Genomic DNA, 23026 nt, shown 5'->3' with positions numbered 1-23026 from the left:
CGCAGCAAAGACCTAAGACTCCAAACAGCCCCGAACCTCTGGTTTGGTGCTCCTTATATTTGCCGCGGCATGGCCAAGCTCCACTTATGGCCACGCCCCCTTCCAGAACCCTCGAGCCGGTTCCCGGAGCTTCTCGACTGACTCCGCCTTTCACCTTTAAACCCTTATAGTAAGGCATTACGTAATGCACCAATGACAGCAATTACCACTCCAGGCCGACAGGTGTCACCCTGTCATTATATCACCCCCCCCCCCCCCCCCCCCTGGTTAAAAGATAACCGCCCCGGCTAATAATAATGACAACAAAAACACACGTGAGGCAGAAAAAGTTCTGCCATAACTGGAACAACATGACAAAATTTGTTTCTGAATAGGGCAGAATGATCTGCAATAAAAGGGAAGGTTTCAACCAGCAACATAGAGAGGTAAGAGAAACAACAATAGAAACAGAGAGGAGAAAGAAGAGAAAAAAATTCCCTTCTATGAAACACGTGAGCGCAACCCCCTCAATCCCCTCAAACACAAGCATACAACGATGTTATCGAAATTTAAAACATTTGGACCGAGTTCTCGACGCCGGTCTGTCCATGGGGACAATCTTCGCATCCTTGACAAGATGTGGGCTCCATCAGGAAACTCAACGAAGGTGGTTTCACTCCCGGCTTCGCAGGTGTCGCGGCCTCCGTCGCGGTCAGCGACTCCTCGTGTTCGGCGAGATCACAAGTCCCGTCGGTCAGGGGTTCGGAAGCTGTCGGCGGCACAATGCAATCCTCCTGGCGCACGCTCTCTATAGGCGTCTCCCCCGGCTTGTCGGACACAACAGACACCGGCCGTACACAATTTGGAGATGAGGTGTCAGTCCGAGGAGGAATATAAGGCTTCAACCGCGACGGATGAACAAATCAACAGCGACGGCCCACTCATATACGCACACACTGCGGCCGCTTGACTTCCACAACTTCCACGGGATCCTGCCTTGGCCGATACAGTTTAGGGGACGTTCCCAATGGCACTTGCGGGCAATGTAACCATGCCCCATCCCCCACAGCCCACTGCAACACATGGTCCTTTTGTCCCGTATTCCGTTCGTTAGCCGCCTGTGCTTTGGCAGTGTTTAATTTCGCTGCTTCCCGAGCTGCCAAAACACGTTCTTGAGTAATTTACAAGGGCGCAGGCAAATTAGATTTACCCCTTTTTTCAGACAAACCCAATTGAACCTCCATAGGAGGTTCACTCTCCCTCCCGTACATGATAAAAAAGGCGAAAATCCAGTGGAAGTGTGGGGAACCATCCTGTATGCGGCCATCACCCCTGGAATATGCAGGTCCCAATCAGTTTGGGCCGAGCTGACTACCTGACTGAGCATAGATATCAGGGTCCTATGCAGTCGTTCTACCATCCCATCCGTCTGGGGATGGTACGGGGATGTTCGAATCTCCTTAGTACCCAGCGCATCACAAACTTCCAGTACCAGCTTAGAGGAGAAATTCTGCCCCTGATCCATAATAAGCTGCTCGGGGGCACCTTTATCCAATACGAATCCATGCATAAACGCTTCTGCAATAAAGGTTGCTGACTGGTCGGGCAGTGGCCAGGCCATGGGCCATCGTGAAAAATACTCACACCTACCAAGATAAACTTGTTCCGCCTCTGCGTGACAGGAAAGGGCCCGAGGATGTTGAGTGCGACCAACTCATTGATGCGCGAAACCGAGATAGACTTGAGCGGAGGCTGGGACTTCCTCAGCGGCGGTTTCCTACGTGCACATTCTGTGCAAGCTTGAATGAAGTGGTGCACGTCCCTCGACATCCCCGGCCAATAATAATCGCGTTGTAACGTTAGCAGCGTTTTTCGCACACCGAAATGTAACAGCTTATCCTCGTGCACTACCTGGGTCAGCTTGCCTCAGAGGGCAGCAGGGACCACAATGCGGTGGCGGTGCGATCCATCCTTGTCTAACATCAAAAGACCATCCCTTAGGACCGGACACGGCCTGTCCGAGTGAGCAGACACTTTATGTCTCGCCTCCGCTTGACACCGCAAGGTCATAAGGGACACGTCTTCCATTTGCAATCTTCCCCACTCGGCACGCGTAAGGTGAAAAACACTATCCTCCGGCGTGATCTCCTCGGGGGTTCTACTTCTTCTAGCGCTGCCATGATGGCCGTGGGCCCTGCCGCCGGAGGTTTACAATCACCCGCGCCCAGCACATACGCACAACCAGAGTCTTGGGGAAAGCGGGATAATGCGTCGGCATTACAATGTCGTATCCATTTACGATACATCACTCGGAACGAATAGTCCTTGTGAATCTCTAGCCAGCCGATCCCTGATCGGTAACAAGTCAAAAAGCACGTCCGATATAATGGTAGTGGACGCACCTGTATCAACCAATACACGCACCTCAATCACTTGGATAGAGTAAGACACCACCGAGGCCCCCGCAGCGGCCACGATTACCCGACGCGCTAACTTCCTCTATTGTGTCCCCGAGCTAGGCCACCCCTGTGTAACTAAACCCTGCCACCCGGCGGCAACATGAGTGCGATGCGGGGTGGAGATGACTTTCGAAAGCCTAGATGGCTGAGTTTGGAACATGGGCTGGGTGTCTGATGTATCGTGACTCGCCTGTTGGGGAGCAGTCGTTGATGGAGCCGGGGGCACCGGAGATGTCGTCGGGGCTCGATGCAGGCCCTGGCATCCGCGCGCGTAGTGCTCTGGCTAGCTGTAGTGGGAAGCAGGTAAGTGAAGCCCTCCGTAGCAGGCGATCCTCCTCCTAGCGCGGCCTCCAGTCCCTTGGCCGCCGTGGAACCTCTCTCCATCTGCGACTCCACGTTGGGACCGCTTTTGCGACGTCACCATCCGCCGGCCGGTCCACGGCCGGCTGAACTGCGACGTTCCGTGGCGACCACCCAACCGGCTCGCCATCGTGGCTGGGTTCTGTCATCCACGCCATCATCTGGGCTAACCGATGCAAGTTCTCGTGGGCCTGCAGACACCCATCTGGGTGTCTGTTTGTCTTCCTCAATAACTGGCAAGACGACCCCATTTGACGTGCCAGTCCCAACATCCTCTCCATTACCAGGGAGTCGAGAGCCTTCGGGTCCACCGCGGGATACGCCACCTCTCCCAGCGTCAACGGCGCAATGCGTTAGGCAAGGGGCGACTCGGCCTCCCCTCGCCTCCGCTGCTGTTGGAAGGTGGCTTGTATACTTCGGCCATCTCAGCATGTGCCCCGTGGAGTGTCGTCTTCTTCCCGGCGGGTATGGCCCGGAAAACAGCGAGGGCGTCGTCGTCTAACATTGTCAGCAGAGCTCTCAGTGCCTCCTCCTCGGTCCAGTTCACCGACCAGTAAGCCGTCTCGAAGCGCCAGGTGAAGGCGCTCCAGTCACCCCTGCCACGATGAATTCTTTGACAGGAGGCAGTCGGCGGGTTCGTTCCATCCCTCTTCCAGCGTCGACAGCAGCAGGCGTCACTTCACGCCCATGTCCTAAAATGGCGGCCCCCGACCGTGCTTTTCCCGCGCTGCACGTAATGGCGGCATCTGGCCGTGTGGTCTCTGCGCCGCGTGTAATGGCAGCCACTCCGCCCGCGGACATTCTCGCCAGTGCGTCGTCTTCCGGCAGTCGGTCTTCTCTCCCCGGCGAGGTCCGTGCAGTCAGCCCCGCCATTGTGGTCGCCGTCATGAGCCCCACCAACTGCAAGACCGTCGCCCTCAGGAGCTCCAGCTGCTCCGACACCACGCGCCATCCATCTTCGGGCTGCTGCTGCGGAGAAGCTGTCGCCGGTCCGTCTCTAGCAGCTGCCAAACTCTCCCGCCGCGGCTTTCGGTAACCAGGACCGTGGTTCCCAGGACTGTTAGGAGGTCCTTGCGTCTCATTCTCGTCATTGTCGGAAGACGCCCAGGCGGGTTCCGCTTCTTTTGGTACTTCGACATATTTTATTTTTATTTTTTTCTCCTCTCCAATGAGAAAAATAATAATAATTTCCACTGCTTCCCATGTAGTGAGCGACTTCAGAGACACGTCGAGTAGAAGGCTTCTTATTTATTAAGAGCACACTGGGCGATACATTATGTAACGCAGCAACACATAGGCGATCCTAACACTCACAGCCCCATCACCGGCATACAGCTACGCAGTTGTCCGACTAGCGTAGCGACAGCGGCGGAGAGGGTCTTGCAGCAGATCAGCCACGTGGTCGGGGAACGAAGAAATGACAACGGGCAGCGATGCAGCCAGACTCCAAACAGCCCCGAACCTCTGGTTCGTTCCTCCTTATATTTGCCCCGGGGCGGCCAAGCTCCACCTCTTGCCGCGCCCTTTTCCAGAACCCAAGAGCCGGTTCCCGGAGCTTCTCGACTGACTCCACCTTTCACCTTTACCCCCTTATAATAAGGCATTACGTAATGCACCCATAACCACAATTACTCATCCAGGCCGACAGGTGTCACCCTGTCATTACACATGTACAGGAATGAGATGGCAGCATGGATCATGAGGGAGGGCAATAGCATGGGAAGGCCTTCACCCAGCAGTGGATAAATAATAGATGATGATGAGAATTGTAAACTACTAAAAGTAAAACATTTTTTTTCTTCTTAAATTTGAATAAAAAACTCAAACTCCCCGATGAGGAATATCTCACAGCTTAGGACTGTCACTTGGGAACTCCAATATTAACATATCAAACTTATCCTGGTTCGAATATTAGAATGTTTTATAAAGTACATTTTATAAAAAATGATATTATCATAAATACAGTTTAATTGGTTATGTGGTTACTTGAATAAATGTGCACAATTGGGTTTCAAATGTGTTATTTATTTGAAACGCTTGTTATCCACCTTGATGCAGGGGCTGCTATTAGGAGAATCCCATTACCAATATTTAACCGCAAAAATAACTCGGCCTATCTGCATGGCCACTCGCAGATAAATACAGATAATAGGACTAATTCAATGCAAGCACCATCCACTTCTGGATGCACCTCTTATCCACATATAAATGCAGATAATAGTATGAATCTTCCAGGCAACTCCACTTATCTGTGAAACCACAGATAATAGGACTTGTTGTGGACCGTTTGGGTAAGTGCTTGCCAATGCACCAAGCACTGTGATCCATTTTGGTGGCTCTAAACGGGCACCGCGACCCACCAGAAAGCTACGAGCAACGCTTTACCATATTAATTAGTTATTTACTCTAGACATACCAAGTATGGCGCCATCTATTGATATACTTTATATTTTTATTCTACACATTATAATTATTAGTCATCCCTAACATTATTAGTCAAATTAACACATAAGCTTTCGCGACTAATATCGTCCATAATAGAGGTATTTTTCTAGGTTAAATCGCGTAAATATATAAATGTGTCGTTAAAACCCGCCACCACCCGACACAGCCAACTAGTAAGGGTTGTCACGTAAAAAGAACATGCCAATTCGTCACTAGTACAGCACACCGGTGTGTTGAAGAGCCAAGCCACAACATTTACAATCTGAGTACGACGATTCGCCAGTAATTACAAATAGCATCATGAAGCTTCATCATGATCACATCCGATTCAATGTGCGACTGGTCCAATCACCAGACACGATCTCAAACCAACCTATGAACCAGTATAAGTTAAGCTATGCAATCCTTTCATTTCATTATTTGTTTAATGGTTGTGACTGTGTACGGATATATTTTAAATACCACTTATTAAAAGCAACTTGCATTTGGTAATTATTTTAAAGGCAATCATACATTTTTGTATTTGTAAGTAGGGAAGAAAAACGCGAATCAATGCATTTTTAAAAGTTTTTTTTATGTAATTCTCACGTGAATTTCAGTAAACACAAGGAGATCATTAGGCGTTATGTACATACCTCATACAATTCTAAATGGATAACACAAAGGAATTGATATCATGTATGTATCCATTTTCCATGAGAAACGAATTACGTGACATAATTGTGTGGCGGACACATACCAAAATGTGTACGCAATGCGTGGATTGGTTTCAGAAATGTTCATTTGACTGTCATTTGAACAGTGTTGAGCTATTTGTGGGAAATAATATGGAAATAAATGTTGAACACCTGTGTGCTTCTGAGATCATCACAGGACAATTATTTGACAATAACAGGCATCCCATGAGTATATGACCATCTGCAGCTGTGATCATGTTTTTGATGCATGTGTCTGCGTCCAGAGGGGCTCCAGCTGTGGATCACTACTCACCACACAGGGAAGGAACCAAATGTTTGCGAAGACGGGGTACTACAGGGTATGTTTTCCACCAGCATACTGACTTACAGTTATTTGTCTAACTTGTACGATTGACATTATGGTCCATGGGCTTACAAGCTTAGACTGCATAGGGATGTCCCAGACTAAAATAGAAAAAAAAACAAATAAAATGTGGTTATTTAGTGGTTTTCCTATGTAACATAAATGATCACCCTTACAACAAGTACAACCGAAAATGATCAACGAATTTAATGGGATCAATTGTTTTTATTATTATTTTTGGAATGAGTTCATATCTACACAAACTGCTTATAGGTCTACATTAACTTTTAATTTGAAAAATGTATACTATATTCCTGATGTATTCAAAACTTCAGTATTTCAGCAAAACACGCAGTATTTTCCAAAATTCCTCATTTATCCAGACTTAACAAGCTTCAGAGAGTTACATAATTGCCATTCTCGTATCAGTTGCCACACACATGGTGATAGATTATTGCTTTCGATCATACTATGGCTTGAGGGAAATGAATAGTTTCATTTTGTAAAAGTAGCAGTTTCATCAAATATTTATTAATACACGCGGCTTACAATGCGCTCTTATCTACAAAAATGCAATATGGCATTAAAGTGCAATACTGATATCGTTTGACAGGGAAATCTGGTTGCCATAAAGCCAATCAACAAAAAGAAGATTGAGCTGACCAGAGAGGTGTTGTTTGAGCTTAAACATGTAAGTATAAACGTGTCTTGTGTTGAATGCATCATACATCTCGGATTATAGATAATCATGCACATATAAATGTAAACTATGAAGCTTTGTGACTTAATACAATTGGCTTGTGAATGTGCTTTTTAATTTGTGTTGTAATTGTATGTGTTGGCATGCTTTTGTGAATCTGTTGTCACATTGCTGCAACATACGTGAGATCAGACAAAATATAGAATTTTTGGAGACTGACAAAGCAAGTATGGCACTGCTCATTCTTTGCCTGGCTTGTGCTATGTATTGACAGATGAGAGATGTTCTGAATGAGCATTTGACAAGGTTTGTGGGAGCATGCATCGATCCCCCAAACATCTGTATTGTCACTGAATATTGTCCACGGGGCAGCCTACAGGTAAGTCCAAGCTGAAATGCACAGCTGCGTATGTGTTACGTATTCTCTATTGCCCTTTACCTCCTCTCACCCCTCCACTCCTTCCCGTCCCTCCCCTACCATTTCGTGATCCCGAAGTACCCTCTATCGCAGTCACTCATTCCTCACTCCTTTCACGCCCCTCCCATCTGAATCATTATATTCTGTCACCGTCTTTTAATCTGTCAGGCGCCTTGAGTGAAGGAACACTGTACAATTAAAATTACATTCGATTCTAGGAGTGGACTAGTGCGCATTCAATTAATGGCGATGTAGTAAAATAAAAATCCAATTACCAAAACTGTAAGCAATACCAGATGCGTGAAGCTGAAATTGTGGCACCTCTCACGAGCACATGTAAAACATGGCATGCTCTGCCTGTGTACAAGTGTATGCACTGCCGTTAGTGTGGGGAATGCTGCCATGTAGCTATGGTCAGCACACGAGTGGAGGCTGTTCCACCAGCACTGGCATGAGCAAGCAACTGCGAGGCTGCACCATTACCTTGTACACTTTTCGAATATACCCGTTAGCAGTCTCTAAAATGGTATAGCTATTGACTGTTTCTGTAATGTTCTGTCATTGCCAAGCAGCTTTTTTAAAGTTCACTGTTTAATGACAGATGTTGTCTCAAGAATATCATACATTATTATATACTATATTTGCAAATACATTTCATGCTGTGAGAAATTAAGTACATACACCAAGCATGCGCTACATCAATCCCATTTAGGTCTCTCAGTGTGGAATACAATATTTATCTCAAGACACTGTACAGAATGAGTGGTGGTGACCAGGAGGTACACATTACTGATGGTTCTATAGGAGGATTCCAAAGAAGCAGTTGTTATATTTAAACATGGAGAGATAATTCATAGCACAGACAGTGAAGGGGAAAGACAGTTCGAATTGTTGGTGGAGAGGACCAGAGACGTAGAGCTTCCAGCTTGAGACCTAAGCTGGGATAGTCATGAATCCGAGTTTAAACTAAACAATTGTTTTGCGAGGTAAGGCTCACTGAGCTATATAGCTCTTTTTCAGAAGCGACTTGGCCACAAATGATCGCTCAACGAAGTAGCTGATTAGGTGGACATTTACAGTAGCCAAATACTCTAAACGCATGTCTCTCAATGTGGAAGGAAATAAACCTGAGAACCCGGAGAAAAATCAATGGGATCAAACCCACGACCTCCTATATACCAGGCGAGGTAGTTAACATCTCGCCTGTACCCATGAATTTATAAATGTGTAGTGCATCCAACTGAGTCGCAGACGTTGTTCCTTTTAGAGGCAACACTTTTATATGTAACACCGTAACACAAAGGGGTAACTGCCCCTTTACCAGATGCAGCCTAGGGTGGTGACCATCCAGCTTACTACACTATACAGAGGAGTTACAGCTACGAAGGGTCGGACCCTCACTCGGGTCTCCGACCACGTGGTTGCCTCGTAGGACGTAGAGCTTCCAGCTTGAGATGTAGAGCTTCCAGCTTGGAGAATGCAGCGACCCCGGTCCTTTTCCGGGACCCGCCTTATATCCCCCCACGGGTCGGGGGCCGCTCCGTCCTTGGCCCCGCCCCCTTCTTGAGCCTTCTAGCTCCCTCTCGAGAGCTCTCCCCGGACACGTGATCCCCCCTAGTCCCCCCCACCTGGGGGCCTCTCTGTGGACACTCCAGATCACGTGTCTGCAGGGTCAACCAGAGTGCCATGGCCCGGGGCCACCCTGCCCCTGGGCTGACACTCTCCCACTCCCCCTTGTGGGGGCCCGCACCACACGCTATGTGTGGTGCTCACGCGATCCCAGCGCACACCAAGCCCCGCTAGGGCTGGTACTACACCCGCCCACGGGGTGTATGTGATGACAGGGCATCGCGTGCCATGGCCCTCTCAGGTCGGCACTATACAGTGATATCCCTGATGTCACTACAAATGTACCTGGGTTTTGATAAGCAGACCCAAGCCACGGCCTGGGAGAACTCTTCCATTAAGTGTTCATTCAAACTCTGAATGCACGTTTGTTTAATGAAAATGATTACCACTTTTACACATATTTCAAAGTAATACCTTTACCTACTAAATATAACTTACAGCCTAAGCTACCATCACGTGAAACCCTTTAAGGCCAACGTTGATAGCATGTCCTTGTCCAGGTAGACAGTAACCAGGATCAACCAGATTCAGTGCATGTTTGAATCTTGTCTTTTTTGTCTTATTATATGTGTAGATAGTGTTTATACCGTATATACATTTTTAATGACCATCACCGCCATCAATCGATCTTGCTTAAATACTTACCCAGTGTAGGTGCATCCGCCTAGGGTTGGACACAAAGTCACAGGTGGATGATGTGGGAAGGGGCAGGGGTGTGGAGGGGCAAGTAGTGGGGACGGCATGGGATGGGAGGGTATGAGTCCAATAAATTAATGAGGACAGATCTCAGCCTGGTTTGGCACCTGTGTTAAATGGTCTTGGAAATGTGGGATTATTGTGCGTATGTTCCGGGAAAGTTGAACGGTCATACTATCTTTTAATTATACCCTATTATTCAGGGTGCCATGGTCGCGAGGTGTTAAATCCCTTGCCAGGTATACTGGAGGTCGTGGATTCCATTCCAACCCTGACGCCTGTATATTTGGAGTTTGCATACTCTCCCTGTGGTCGCGTGGATTTTTCTCCAGGTCTTTCGGTTCCCCCCCCCCCCCCCCCAAATTTAGAAACATGCATTTAGTGTATTTGGCTGCTATAAATTTGAACATGATAAGCCACTTTGTTGAGCTATCATCTTTGGCCAGGTCACTTCTGAACAAGAGCTATACAGCTCAGTGGGCCTTACCTGGTAAAATCATTTTGTCCGTGTTTATAACAAACTACGCATACTTGATTGAGAAATCAATATAAATGCAAATTCGATGTTTATGGTATTCGTTTCTTTCTTTATTAATTTAAACATTTCTAAACGGACAAGAAGGACAAATGTGAGGTTTAATTAATGACTGTTCAATTAATTGTATTACTGGAGATAATAACCTCTGCAGTCCCTAGCCTAATTAAAGCATTGGAAGGAAGTCTGTGTAGCTTTTAATATCAACAGTCACAAATTACAACACATTAGCGGTGTTGATTTGAAGTGCCTTCGTTTACTATGTATCTAATAGTGAATACGTGAAATTTTTAGGTATTCGAAACCATTTTCTCCTCATTTTAAGAGGCGTTCTTAATAAAATGTTGATATCATATGCCTCAGAATATTTCCCAATGAAGCAGTGTGTGGCTCACATCTAATTTTTCTATTGTTTTGTAGCAGGTTAGGTTATTTAAGTATGTATTTAATCATTACATGTGTGTGTAATGAAAGGTGTGACATGCCCGGATATTTCTTTTAACAGGACATTTTAGAAAACGAAAGCATTACGCTGGATTGGGTGTTCCGATATTCCTTAATCAATGACATAGTGAAGGTAAGATCAATACTGCGTTCCATGCTTCATAGCATGAACCTTAATACAAACCTTAACTGGTATTGTTATCTTTTATTTGCTTAACGTGTTATTTGTTTGTATTCAGATTTACTTACGTGGTCCCAAACTATTTTCTTCCCAATTGAGGTGTTTCGCTAAATGTAATGCATCTTCATTTTTTAAAATGAACATTGGTTTGTATATTATGTGCATTCTCTCTCTCCAAGTTGATTCAACCCACAAATGAGGTCTGCAATTTTCAGAATCTAAGGGGATAAAGGCAGTGAAGCATGGTGATAGCTTTGCACTTCTTCTATTTCCCTTGTGACCAAACCAAATTGAATCAAGCACTTCCTGGCAATGCTTGCCCAATCAACCCAGCAATTGCTTTAAAAAAAACATGCTATGCCAACGGACACACTTGAAAAGAGGACGCAAATAGTGGGGTGATTTAAATAGCAAATAAGAGAAGACATTTAGCCTCCTCACAAGCCTCCAGCACAGGTACACCAATGCAATCAGATTTTTTTTTAATGCGCTATTCCTCCACTGTCACGACAGGGAATGCTGTTCCTGCACAACAGTGTTATTGGATCACACGGAAGCCTCAAATCCTCCAACTGTGTGGTGGACAGCCGATTTGTCCTCAAGATCACGGATTACGGGCTGGCCAGCTTCCGTTCATGCAGTGAATGCGAGGATATGCACTCCCTTTATGCAAGTATGTTCTTCCATGTCCCAATCGTGCCTGCTTTTTCTTCAGCACAAGGAAAATACTCGAGAAATAAAAACAAATAATGTCCAATGGTGGACTTTTGCGGCTTCAAATTTGCCTACCTTATTAGGCCATAAAGTTATTCTATTACCAACGCCATGATGATTGGATTTTTATTATTTTATGATTTGCTTACACTTTTATTTCATTTTCCGTATTTTCCATTTTATAAATGAAAATGCCGCTGTCCAAAATGTCAGACCATTTAGCTTTTTTACTTTGAAGCGCTTGATAAGTCACGTAAACATTGCTCCCAATGTAGAAATCATATCCAGTACAAGTAACGTGCTGATTTGCATGTGTTTTGCAGTAACGCAATGCAAATCGTAATAATGCACAACCATGTGCTCACGCATATCAATAATCTGTGACATCACTTCAAGGCTGTTTTTAGCGCAAAAATTTGTTATAAAACCTTGATGGCTTTAAAAAAAATTAGTGACATGCATAGCAGCGGTTGCTGCCATGGTTGCTAATTTTTAAAATATATTTTTGAGATATTTTCTTGTTTCTGCGCTAAAAACAGCGCTGTCACGTGCTGTACTGTACTGGGCGATCACGGAGCAGCACCATGAGCAAACTGAAACCGTGATCGTGGAAACTGATGGGTCAGGTGAGTCGATTTTAACATTTGTTTATTTTCATTATTTTTTTTTACGCCCACGTTTATTTTTATTCATTACATTTACGTTCTTACGTGGTTTATCAAGCTGCGACCAGACAAAAAAATAGAATAAAACAATGGGCTTCCATCATTGGGCTGCAATTGTACATATCTGTGTTGCTGCTGTCACAATCGCGACTGCCGTATCTCTTGGTGTAATGAGCGGAGCGCCTTTCACGTGACGCCATTTGACATCGCCTTGATCTTCTGGCATTTTTATTACGGAGCTTGTGCAAGATACGGTATCCCAGTGGTGTAGAGTGGAAATCTTTCGGTGTGTGTGTGTGTCAGTGTGCTGTACATGTGCACAGGTGCATGTGCTATATTACCAACTCTGTGTAAGAGACACTTTTTTTTAATTGTTGTTCTTTTGCTTTGGCACCAAAAAGTGGTTGCATGTAATTGAGTCACCCGGTATGAATTGGTGCTCACTTGCCACCACCATGACCCACCTACATATTTTGGAGAAATAAAGCACTGTCAAGTGAAGTGCATGAATTCCACGACCAGCCCTTTCAGCAGAGTCGAGTCAACCAGGATGGCTCTGCCAAATGGCGTTGTGTGCAAAGGCGTCCAGTCACCCACAGCTGTTCATTTACTCCAAGGAATGCGGCTTCATTATACGTGTGCCTGTGGCCTGCCACACTCTTGCTTAGGCTGTCAAGTTGCATAACGATAACATAGATGCATATTTTACATGTGTATATAATGCGTACATTTACACTCCAACAAGAGCATTTTTGGTCATTTCTATATGTTATGTAAGAGGAAATACAAGCCAATTTAAACGTTGTGTGTACCATGCATGCATCCGTGCTTGTTGCATTGTTTGACGCCATGAGAACCATGTTGGGGAAAAACACACTTTACTCTATCTACTGATTTTGCTTGAGAATTCAAGTATAATACTAAAATACGAACAGTCACATAATTGCTCACACTTTTCTGAAAAAAATGGCTAATAATAGCCCAGAAAATACAAAATAAAAATTCTCTTTTAGGAAATGCAAATTTCCTTTTAAAACGGGGGATTTACTTGCTTACAAACATCTCAAGGAGGATTGCTTGGCAATCTTAACCCATATTTAAAATTAAATTCATTAGCTGAATGGGAGTACCTCTGCTTAAAAAGGTTGGTCAATTATTTCCAGATATGGTCAACAGTCTCTGTGGTCTCACTGTTCAGTCAGCTTTTGGATCAACTATTTTTCACAAAGAAAGATCAGAATCACCAAGTTTTTTACAATAGGGTTTTATTTTACCTTGTTATTAAAAAGATAATATGCGTATCATATTAACGGATTGAGACACATTCACAATGCAATTGCATTACAATATGCAACATTTGCATAGATGTCATAAGCAGCATCTTGAAGTAAGACAAAAACACTATTTTCGTACAAAATCAACGTAATTTTGTTTTTGATAATTTCAGGTACTGAAAACGTTTTGCAACCAATCGAAAAATGAAGCAAAATAAGGAAATAATTATTTTAACCTTTGTGTGTGACTATACTGGCCTTATCTTTTGTCGTGTGTTCCACAGAGAAGCTTTGGACAGCACCAGAGCTTCTGCGTTTAGAGCACCCACCTCCACAAGGCACCCAGAAAGGTGATGTCTATAGCCTTGGCATAATCCTGCAGGAGATTGCCTTAAGAAATGGAACCTTCTATGTGGAGGGGATGGACCTCAGCCCTAAAGGTGAGCCGCTGTCATGAGCATGGAGATGGTGCCATGCATATAGACCTGCGTTATTATTGCTATGAAACGTTGGTTCCTGACCTGGGATCCTTGGACCACAGTTAGGAGGCTCATGAATAGAAAAAATGTTTGCAGGCATCCACACAATGCCAATAGATCCACAGTGGATTGTACACCTGCGTGCTTCACTCCACCAACCACACTTTTGCCTGGCTTCAATGAATGATAGTGAACACATTTTGATAAATCTTCGTTTATATTTCAATATAAATGTGCTCGGGTTGGAGTGGTGGCAGAGTGAGCTCTGAACCCTGAGTGCACCATCTGGCCATAGCTAAAATCAGTGGTGAGTGATATCGGACAATGACTAAATAAAATCCACAGACTAAGATTTTACTAAATTTAAATATGTTGTCATCGACTGGACTAGGACCATGACTAAAATAAAGAATGCCGACTAAGTTAACGCTGCCAGGTGGTGGTTTTATGGAGGAGTTTGGCTCGTGACAATGATGTTTGTTTGAATGGGGCTATAACTGGAATTTATTCTGCTGCTATTTCCAGAGATTGTACAGAAAGTGAAGAATGGCCAACGTCCATACTTCCGGCCATCCACGGATGAATCTTGTCACATTGAGGAGCTTGGGCTTCTCATGCAACGCTGCTGGGCCGAAGACCCAGCGGAGCGACCGGATTTCAGTCAGATCAAGATGCTCATTCATAAATTCAACAAGTGAGTGCAGGCAATTGGGCAACGTGGAGACGAGCACACTCACGACTGAGCCACGTTATATGCCTAGTCAATGATTCAATTTCCGCAGCAATTGGGTAACTCCTTTAGGGAATTATCAAAGCACACCATTTACTGTGAAGTGGTTATTAAAGGCCCTGTGACATCATTTACAAAAGTAGGTCATCCCAAAAGTGAACATTACCGTAAACAGCAGAAAGAAGTCTAAATGTCACCACATGATTACAATTACCTAAGTACCCATTGCAAAAGCAAGAAAGGTCAATGGCCTCACACCTGGTTAAAGGCCATAGATTACTAATTCATTGAAATGGATTAGAATCAAGAGGCAATCACAAGCACAAGTGAGAAAAAAATTCGCATGCTTATTCACCACGGCAAGTGAGTGAGGCTCAACATTATCATTCTCAAATAAAAGTAAACAGCTCAAGATGACCAATTATGGGCATGAGTCAACACATTATTCTTTTGGAATCGATGTGCCAAGTACAACTGACGAGTAATAATCATGAGAATAATAATGAGGTTTTGTCAACATGATACCAAAATGGCATTCATGGAACTAGTTGGCAGAAATGGTTAATAATATAAATACTGAATATAAAAACTGTTTTACAAAGCACATGACGAATATATTAAACTAAATGGTTTAGGATTTGGTAATTTATTTTCTCGATAACAATGATCTGCATATCTGGGGTTAATGTGAGCTTCAGGGACAGATAATCAGAAGTGTTTTGTTTCATGGGATTGCCTGAATTGTAAATATGGTCAGTCCATTGTTTTAATTGAAAATGTACAGCAACATGTGTGAAGTTATCATGGACCCTAATGCTATTCATGCTTATGGCAATGGGTTCAGGAGCTAAACACCAATGTCGAGGTCTGAGGGCCAAGAGAGGGATATACCTAATCCGCATAAGCAGTGTAGATCTGAGCATGATAAGTGATTGACAAAGTCATCTCAATAGAGTGCAAGTTGTAATAAAGTGAGTTGAGAGGGGGGGGGGGGGGAATGAGTTGCAAATATTATCAGTGTTAGGTGTGTAGGATGAGGCTAAGGACTCCGTGTGGCTGGTTTATTTACATGACGAGATGAAGAGAGGAGAGTTTCACAAGTAAAGCAACGTTAATATAGAATTGAGGGACAGTTCAGCAGCACACTGACCATAGATGTACCTGTAGAAAGGGCAGAGGGAGGCATCAGTTATGATGAGAAACGGGGCTATATCAACAATAAGCTTCCAATTGGATTCTGTGAAGGTATTTTGGTGTTGACTTTGACAAACCACTCCAGATGTGGGAGCTCTACTCCATTCCGGAAACAGACTAATGATTTGTACATCACGATCCCTAAACTCAGAATTTGCGTGATAAAAGGGACCCGATTTCCTTTGAAGTATTATTAATAACATAAATTAAGTGTGAATGCAAAGGGAGAATAGACAGATATTTCAACGGTAGTAATATTAGGCGCATTAGAAATATGAACAAACTGTAATGGCCTCGTGGAGGAAATTAGTAAGAGTTTGTGTATTAATATATGCAAATAACAAGGTTAATGCAACCTCACTGGAATGTGTGAAAGTTCAGAGGAATGTGAGGTACTTGAGTCTAGTATGGTCTGCTGCAGTTTCTTGGTGTGTTCAGTTTGAGACTTAAATGAGTAATTGCATTCAAGTTTAGTATCCTGAGTGGTTAAGGGTGGATATTATTGATTGCTCATCTCCTGTTTTAAACCTTGAGCCAGTGGTGGAAAGTCCACATTTCTTTAACAGGAAAGAGTCGATCTATAGGACAACCACTGTTGACTTCTCCATTTGTTGTATTCATTTTATGGATGCCAGATGAATGATGGGCTGAATCAATGCCCAACCAGTAAATGAAATTAGTCCGTACCACAAAATGTATGGGTGATTTTTAGAACATGCCAAATTTGGGACATGCCACTCGCACGCTCTTGCTAATAACGTCACGCAATATTTTAACGTCCACTCTGAAGCAGACTGCACATTTGTATGGTTAATACAGCTGCAGTAATAATCAGGGTAGCCACTGGAGTCGAGCTGTGAAACTCAACAAGTGGCGAACCTGCTTCCCCAAGGTTATGTTGACATGGCCTTTGTTAAATATTGCAAAGGGAGATGTGGTGGCAAATGGGGTATTTTGAAAGGGTAGCAGTTATATTGACTGGAAAGTATCAAGCTCTTGGAAGAGTCATTCACTAGGCTTTGTATCACTCAGAAATTATGTCCTTGCTCCGAGGCTTGCACATTTCACCAATACGTGCTCATTTGTTGGTATTCATTGTATTTTTAAAGGCAAAATAGGAGTATCACAAAGCACGGGTCACATGCTGTAAGGATTGGCGTGGCACTATTAATGATTTCTGACAGGGTGTGATGTAGTGGGAGAAAATGGAATCTGCTGGCCTGTCTATCACCCCCACTCAGTGCAATTCACTCTCACTTTCTTTTTGCTCCTTGGCAATATTTCTTGGGTCGATTAAATCCTGCAAAAATCCAATAGCATTACGTGAGGTTATTTTTAATTGATTTTTTTTACGTTCAGCATGTCTTTTTTATATTATGCTTAGTTTGTATTCTTTGCAAAATTGATTTAGCAAATTTATTATGAAGGTGCCTGATATTACATATATTTTTCTGCACAATTTACTGAATATTTATACGTTTTTGTACAGTATTTTACCAACAATATAAACACAATTTAAAACATATAAACTGCCACTTAATCTCTAGCTGGGAAAATTCCATATCTATTTACCCAGATTTATGATATATTGCTGCTCCTAACTGCTACAGGGCATTTTCCTTGCAAATAATACACAATATGTTCATACACCTGAATGACATACAGTAAACTCAATATTTAATACTTTACTGTATTTTATATTTTTAAAAAGATCCAAATATGAGTACTGCTTTTGTATTATTTTATCCAATATAATGGTATTTTTCTCTACTTAAAGATCACTCACATTTTCATCTACCAGTCATATTTGTATTATCACTCTGCATAATGTGGGCTGAAAGCAGTCCATTTCTAATACTGAATATACTGTTACGATATTGGGAACACTACTTCATAATAATGATAATGTACACTTAGACAACTTCTTAACACTATATACATATCAAGACAGTGGAAAGGAAAACGATATATATAATAAACATTCAATATCGTAGAAACTTGCCACGGTGACCAAGCATGCATAACAGTAACAGACATTAAATACGGTTAAAATTTAAAATAAAACGTTCAAACAAACCCACTACATGCGGCTGATGTATAAATACAATGCAATGAGGGGGAACCTATTTACCATATATCCACAATCACACACAACCACCTTGAATGGTCTAAAACAGTCATACACTCAATCATAGTGTGGACTTCAACAATGAGAGGGAGTCAATAGCACGGATATTGAGAGGAAGGGAATTCCACACTGCAGGGGCAGCTGAGGAGATAGAGCAACTCCCCATGGGGAATAAACAGAGATGAGAGAGGAAAGGTAGGTGGGGTGGAACCATGGAGAATCTTGAAGTCAGCGATGGCAATCTGAAAATTAATGTGAGAGTGGATGGGTGACCAGTGGAGGGAACGAAGTACGGGGGTGATGTTCTCACATGTGTGGGTGTGGGTGAGAATTTGTTGCGGCGACATTTTTAATGGTCTGGATCAGCAAGTTTTGATATGAACGATTTGGGAAGACAATAAAGGATATAATTTCAACAATCTAGCCAAAAAGTGACATATGCATGAATAAGGGTTTCGGCAACAGTCGGCATACCTAAACTGCAAATATGGGACATTAAGGTAGTATGTTCCACAAAATTTTTATATATGGGAATACTTTAAATGCTCAGATGACATGCTCTCTTTACCAGTTTGATATTAGCGTTAAGAAGACAAACATTTGACAGGGAAGCCTTCCTTAGGACAGCTTTCTCCCTGAATAGGAGAACGTACATTTTTACAATATTGAGCTGCAGAAAACTGGGACCTATCCAATCTGATACATCATCCATGTGAGGTATTAGGGCAAACCATGCTATTTGGGTTTGGTGGTTCAAGAATGGTGTAGAGCTGGGTGGCATCAGCATAGCAATTGTGACTCATTTAAATAGGAAATTATGTGTCCAAGTGGTAAGAGATAGCTTTTAGAAAGGCAAAGGAGTCAGAATATAACCTTGTGGAGCACAGTGTATGTATTGGAGGACAACCCTTGTTGCACAGTTATAAAGAATGCACATTCAGATGGACGAGAGAAGAACCAGGATAGCAGTGCACCTGAGATGCCCATGTAGGGTTGGGGACGTTCAAGAAGAATACATTGGTAAATCGTGTCAAACACAGCATAATAACCAAGGAGGGCCTTGATACCTGCGTAAAACTTTGGTTGAAGACCAAAGAGTGTTACAGATTAGGGGACCACAAAGATATGCATGGCCAAGACTGGTAATGAATTGCTGTATGTGACTGCTGCTTAAGCAAATAATAATAATAATGATACATTGTTAACGGTTTGCTAATATGAAATGCATCAATTGTTGATGCAAACTCATGCATGGCAGACCATAGCTTGGACAAAAAAAAACATTTGTGTGTCATAACGATGAGTCACGTCCACATTTCTCCATGCTGTGGACGCAGCAAGTGAGCCTCACACTATTGTTATTTTGCACGCCGCTGCAGCACACTGAAATCGCCGCCACTGTGCCGCATGCAGGAAATAAAAGAAAAATTCTGCGGCAGATCATTTGAGTCTAGCCCTAAAATAATAGTGTTACATCTGGTGTAGTAGTGTGCACCCAAGCACCCCCCCCCCCAACCCCTTCTTTCTCCCCAAGTGATATTTGTCCCCTCCCCACTCCACTGCTATGCTGATAAACAACGCCACCGTTGGCTTTAAATGGCAAAATAATCCAATAGCCGAGACTCGAGCGAGCGCTAGAGATTGTACGAAACCTTGAGTGCAATTATAATTGCAAGAGCTTATCCCCCCCCCTGGAAGATAATGTTATTCCGAAGATTATGACTATGTGATGGCTCCTAATATTGTTTTATTATCCAGACAGTGAATGCACAGTTTTTCTAATAATACAGCACTCTTGTATGTGTGTGCACTTCATAGTGGCTGGTACATTGCTGTAATTCAACCTTTTAGCATGGCAAAACATTGCAAAGGCTGTATGCATCACGACCGTGCAAGAACAATAGAGCGACACGGCATCTCATCGCATGTTGTGTAGGAAAATTACTCCTTTTTTGCGTTGATGAAAAGGTGAAGTCCATTGTGAAATATAAGAGCGAGAGTAAAATTGTACAGTGTATTCGATGTGTTCTTCTCTATCTGGGGGAGAGTTTAGATAAACGCACGCTCGTGGCTCGGTGTGAGCATGGCTTCACACAGCTGCCCACTCGTGAGACGATTTGCGTGGGTGGAGGCGGATAGTGCATAGCTCGTCGCTAGGCACCCACGAAGCTCATTAACCCGTCTCCGTCACATTTTTGCCCATAAATCATATTTCTCATCGGCTTCCCTGCCAAGTGAGTTTAAGTGTCAACTGAAACTCACCTGGGGTTACAGAATGCCATTATGTTGCACTTTGAGTTATAGTCATTGTGACGTTGTTGTTACAAGATGGAAGAAACAACTGCAGACAACACAGCGCAATTCGGATGTGCGTAGCGACTAGAGTCGACCGCATCTCAAGACGCTGTACAGAAGCAGTGCGTCTTCTTGGTTCTTTCGGTAAAGTCATCACGTAGAAGGGAAGTAATAAAATAATAACAATAAAACATAATAAAATTTCGATTTTAAGCTTTCGTGACTGCAGGGATTCATCTTCTTGGTTCTTTCGGTAAAGTCACGTAGAAGGGAAGTAATAAAATAATAACAATAAAACTTAATAAAACAATTCTCACGACGTTTCGGCCACAACGCAAGCAGCCGTCCTCAGGTGAAGAATGAGACAATGCCAAGCTAGGAGCTTATATATAAGCTGCGTTGGAGGTGGAAGAAAGAGCGCCTTAAGGCGCTCTTTCTTCCACCTCCACCTGAGGACGGCTGCTTGCGTTGTGGCCGAAACGTCGTGAGAATTGTTTTATTATGTTTTATTTTTATTATTTTATTACTTCCCTTCTACGTGACTTTACCGAAAGAACCAAGAAGATGAATCCCTGCAGTCACGAAAGCTTTAAATCGAAATAGAAGCAGTGTGCTTGTGTATGTCATGGAGAGAGGGGCATGGAGTCGCCAGCATGGATGGCAGGGAGGAGGAAGTCCCAGACTATTGGGCAGTTCGACATATTCGTGTTTTTGTTAATCATATCCCGGGAAGTGTCAACATTGGGCCATTGTTGATCCAACATTGGCATGTTTACTGGAATATGGTGTGGGTGGGGTGGTGGCCCAGTGGTTAGCACACTGCACAATGAACCCGGTAACCTGCGTTTGCTTTCTGACCACAGCTCACATCAGTGGCTAGTGGCGAGTGTTATCTGAATTGGCCCTTAGTCCGTTCTTCACCAACCAGAACTGACTAAATTGGTGAAGTATGGTCAAACCACACCTCCGATTTGCACGGTTGGCTACGTACGGCCCGAAATAAAAAGTTATACATACAGAAGAGAATAAGTGACCTAGCACTGATTGAAAACGGACTAGGGTCTTTGACAGAAAGCCAGAGGCTGAAGAGGAGAATGTGTGGTAGAGAGTTGAGCAAGGTGGAAGAGGAAAGCTATACATGGGCGAGCGCATGGTTGCAGATGGCGAGTGCAATCTTGGAATTGATTTGGGAGTGGACGGGAATCCAGTGGAGGGTTTTTCAGCAATGGGAAGGTGTGACATTGTATACTGACATGGGTGAAAAGTTCGGCAATGGTATTTATATCACCTGTAGTTTGAAGATGAGGAATTGTGTAATGCTGTAGAGGAGAGAGTTACAATAGTTGAGTCAATCTGTGATGAAGGCATGGATTGTCGAGTTGAGATATATGGCGAGAGAATAAGAGCTTGGGATCAATGACAACTCGCGGGATTCACACACTCTGCGCCAGTGTAATGTCAGAGTTCAGCAGGTGCACACTCAAACCAGAATCTTCTTTGACCTCCTACGCATTTCACAAGTAGTACTAATCACATATCTGCATTTCCCATAAATATGCTAAATTCCTCTTGATATGCAAATTATTTTGTCAAGGCGCTCTTCCCCTTCCAACCTAGCTTAAATATACGCTCCAAGCGTGGTGGTGTTTCATTCAGATGCTGTCTCCCCGGCAGACCTGGTCTTCACCTGAGGACGGCTGCTTGCGTTGTGGCCGAATTATTTGATGATGTTTTATTTTTATTATTTTATTATTTCCCTTCTACATGGCTTTACCGAAAGAACCAAGAGGATGAATCCCTGCAGTCATGAAAGCTTTAAATCGAAATTTAGTGAGAATAATGTAGTAATAGTGAAAAGGAATGAACCTCCTGTAATTGTATCACACGTGCCAGGAGGAAGTAGCGATGTGGATATTGTATCGGACTATTAAAATTTGAGTAGTAAGATGTATAAATTGAGCGTTGTGAAAGAATCAAGACACATCAAGGTTAACCATTTAGTCTTGCTTGCAATTAGTGACGGTCTTACAGATAAAAGGTCCAATTTAATCCAGTTGCAGTTTTCTTTGAGATTCATTGGCAGTTTGATTTACGTTGTCTTCAAAATGTAGTTTTTCGCATAAAGAAAAACTACATTTCACAAAATCATTCTAAATGTGTACATATCGGGCAATTAATATCAACAATTGTGTTTTATTAATTGCAACTGCATGTTTTTTACATGTTTTTCCTCAGCATTAACGCCTATTTTATCTTGAACAAACCCAATCTCTCAGGTTATAGAACATAGTTGATGTTGGTTTCAGAGACAGTCTCTTTGAATGTGTCTATGCAGTATATACAATTACAAGTGGATTTTATTTTTATTGGTGTTTTGTTGGAATGCTTTTTAGAGAAAACAGCACCAACATTTTGGACAACCTGTTATCCCGCATGGAGCAGTATGCAAACAACCTGGAGGAGCTGGTCGAAGAAAGGACACAGGCCTACCTGGAAGAAAAGCGCAAAGCTGAGGCCCTCCTCTATCAGATTCTACCACAGTAAGTGGCAGCATGTCGGGAAGCTTGGACTGACGAAATATCATCTTCTCTCGCATTATCAGGAGAATCAGTTAAAATCTTTCAGGTCACACTACACATGCACGTCATAAATATACGTTT

The 23026-nt window shown here is 43.3% G+C and overlaps 1 protein-coding gene across 3 annotated transcripts in view; it reads left to right on the top strand.

Annotated features, from left to right (window-relative positions):
- LOC133346447 (atrial natriuretic peptide receptor 1-like) overlaps nucleotides 1-23026 on the top strand; it is a 96514-nt gene that overhangs the window by 45371 nt on the left and 28117 nt on the right. For 2 of the 3 annotated variants that reach the window (XM_061558019.1, XM_061558018.1), the window contains exons 9-17: nucleotides 6205-6279; nucleotides 6898-6975; nucleotides 7259-7363; nucleotides 10768-10839; nucleotides 11401-11560; nucleotides 12141-12227; nucleotides 13825-13980; nucleotides 14545-14713; nucleotides 22760-22906. In XM_061558019.1, the coding sequence (XP_061414003.1) occupies nucleotides 6205-6279; nucleotides 6898-6975; nucleotides 7259-7363; nucleotides 10768-10839; nucleotides 11401-11560; nucleotides 12141-12227; nucleotides 13825-13980; nucleotides 14545-14713; nucleotides 22760-22906 (1049 nt within the window). The remainder of the gene's footprint in view (nucleotides 1-6204; nucleotides 6280-6897; nucleotides 6976-7258; nucleotides 7364-10767; nucleotides 10840-11400; nucleotides 11561-12140; nucleotides 12228-13824; nucleotides 13981-14544; nucleotides 14714-22759; nucleotides 22907-23026) is intronic. The other variant, XM_061558020.1, reaches the window with a different exon arrangement.

The sequence above is a fragment of the Lethenteron reissneri genome, chromosome 24 (assembly GCF_015708825.2).
Source record: "Lethenteron reissneri isolate LAM-NWPU_2019-01 chromosome 24, ASM1570882v1, whole genome shotgun sequence".
NCBI lineage: Eukaryota > Metazoa > Chordata > Hyperoartia > Petromyzontiformes > Petromyzontidae > Lethenteron > Lethenteron reissneri.
This window is presented reverse-complemented; position numbering and strand designations above follow the sequence as displayed.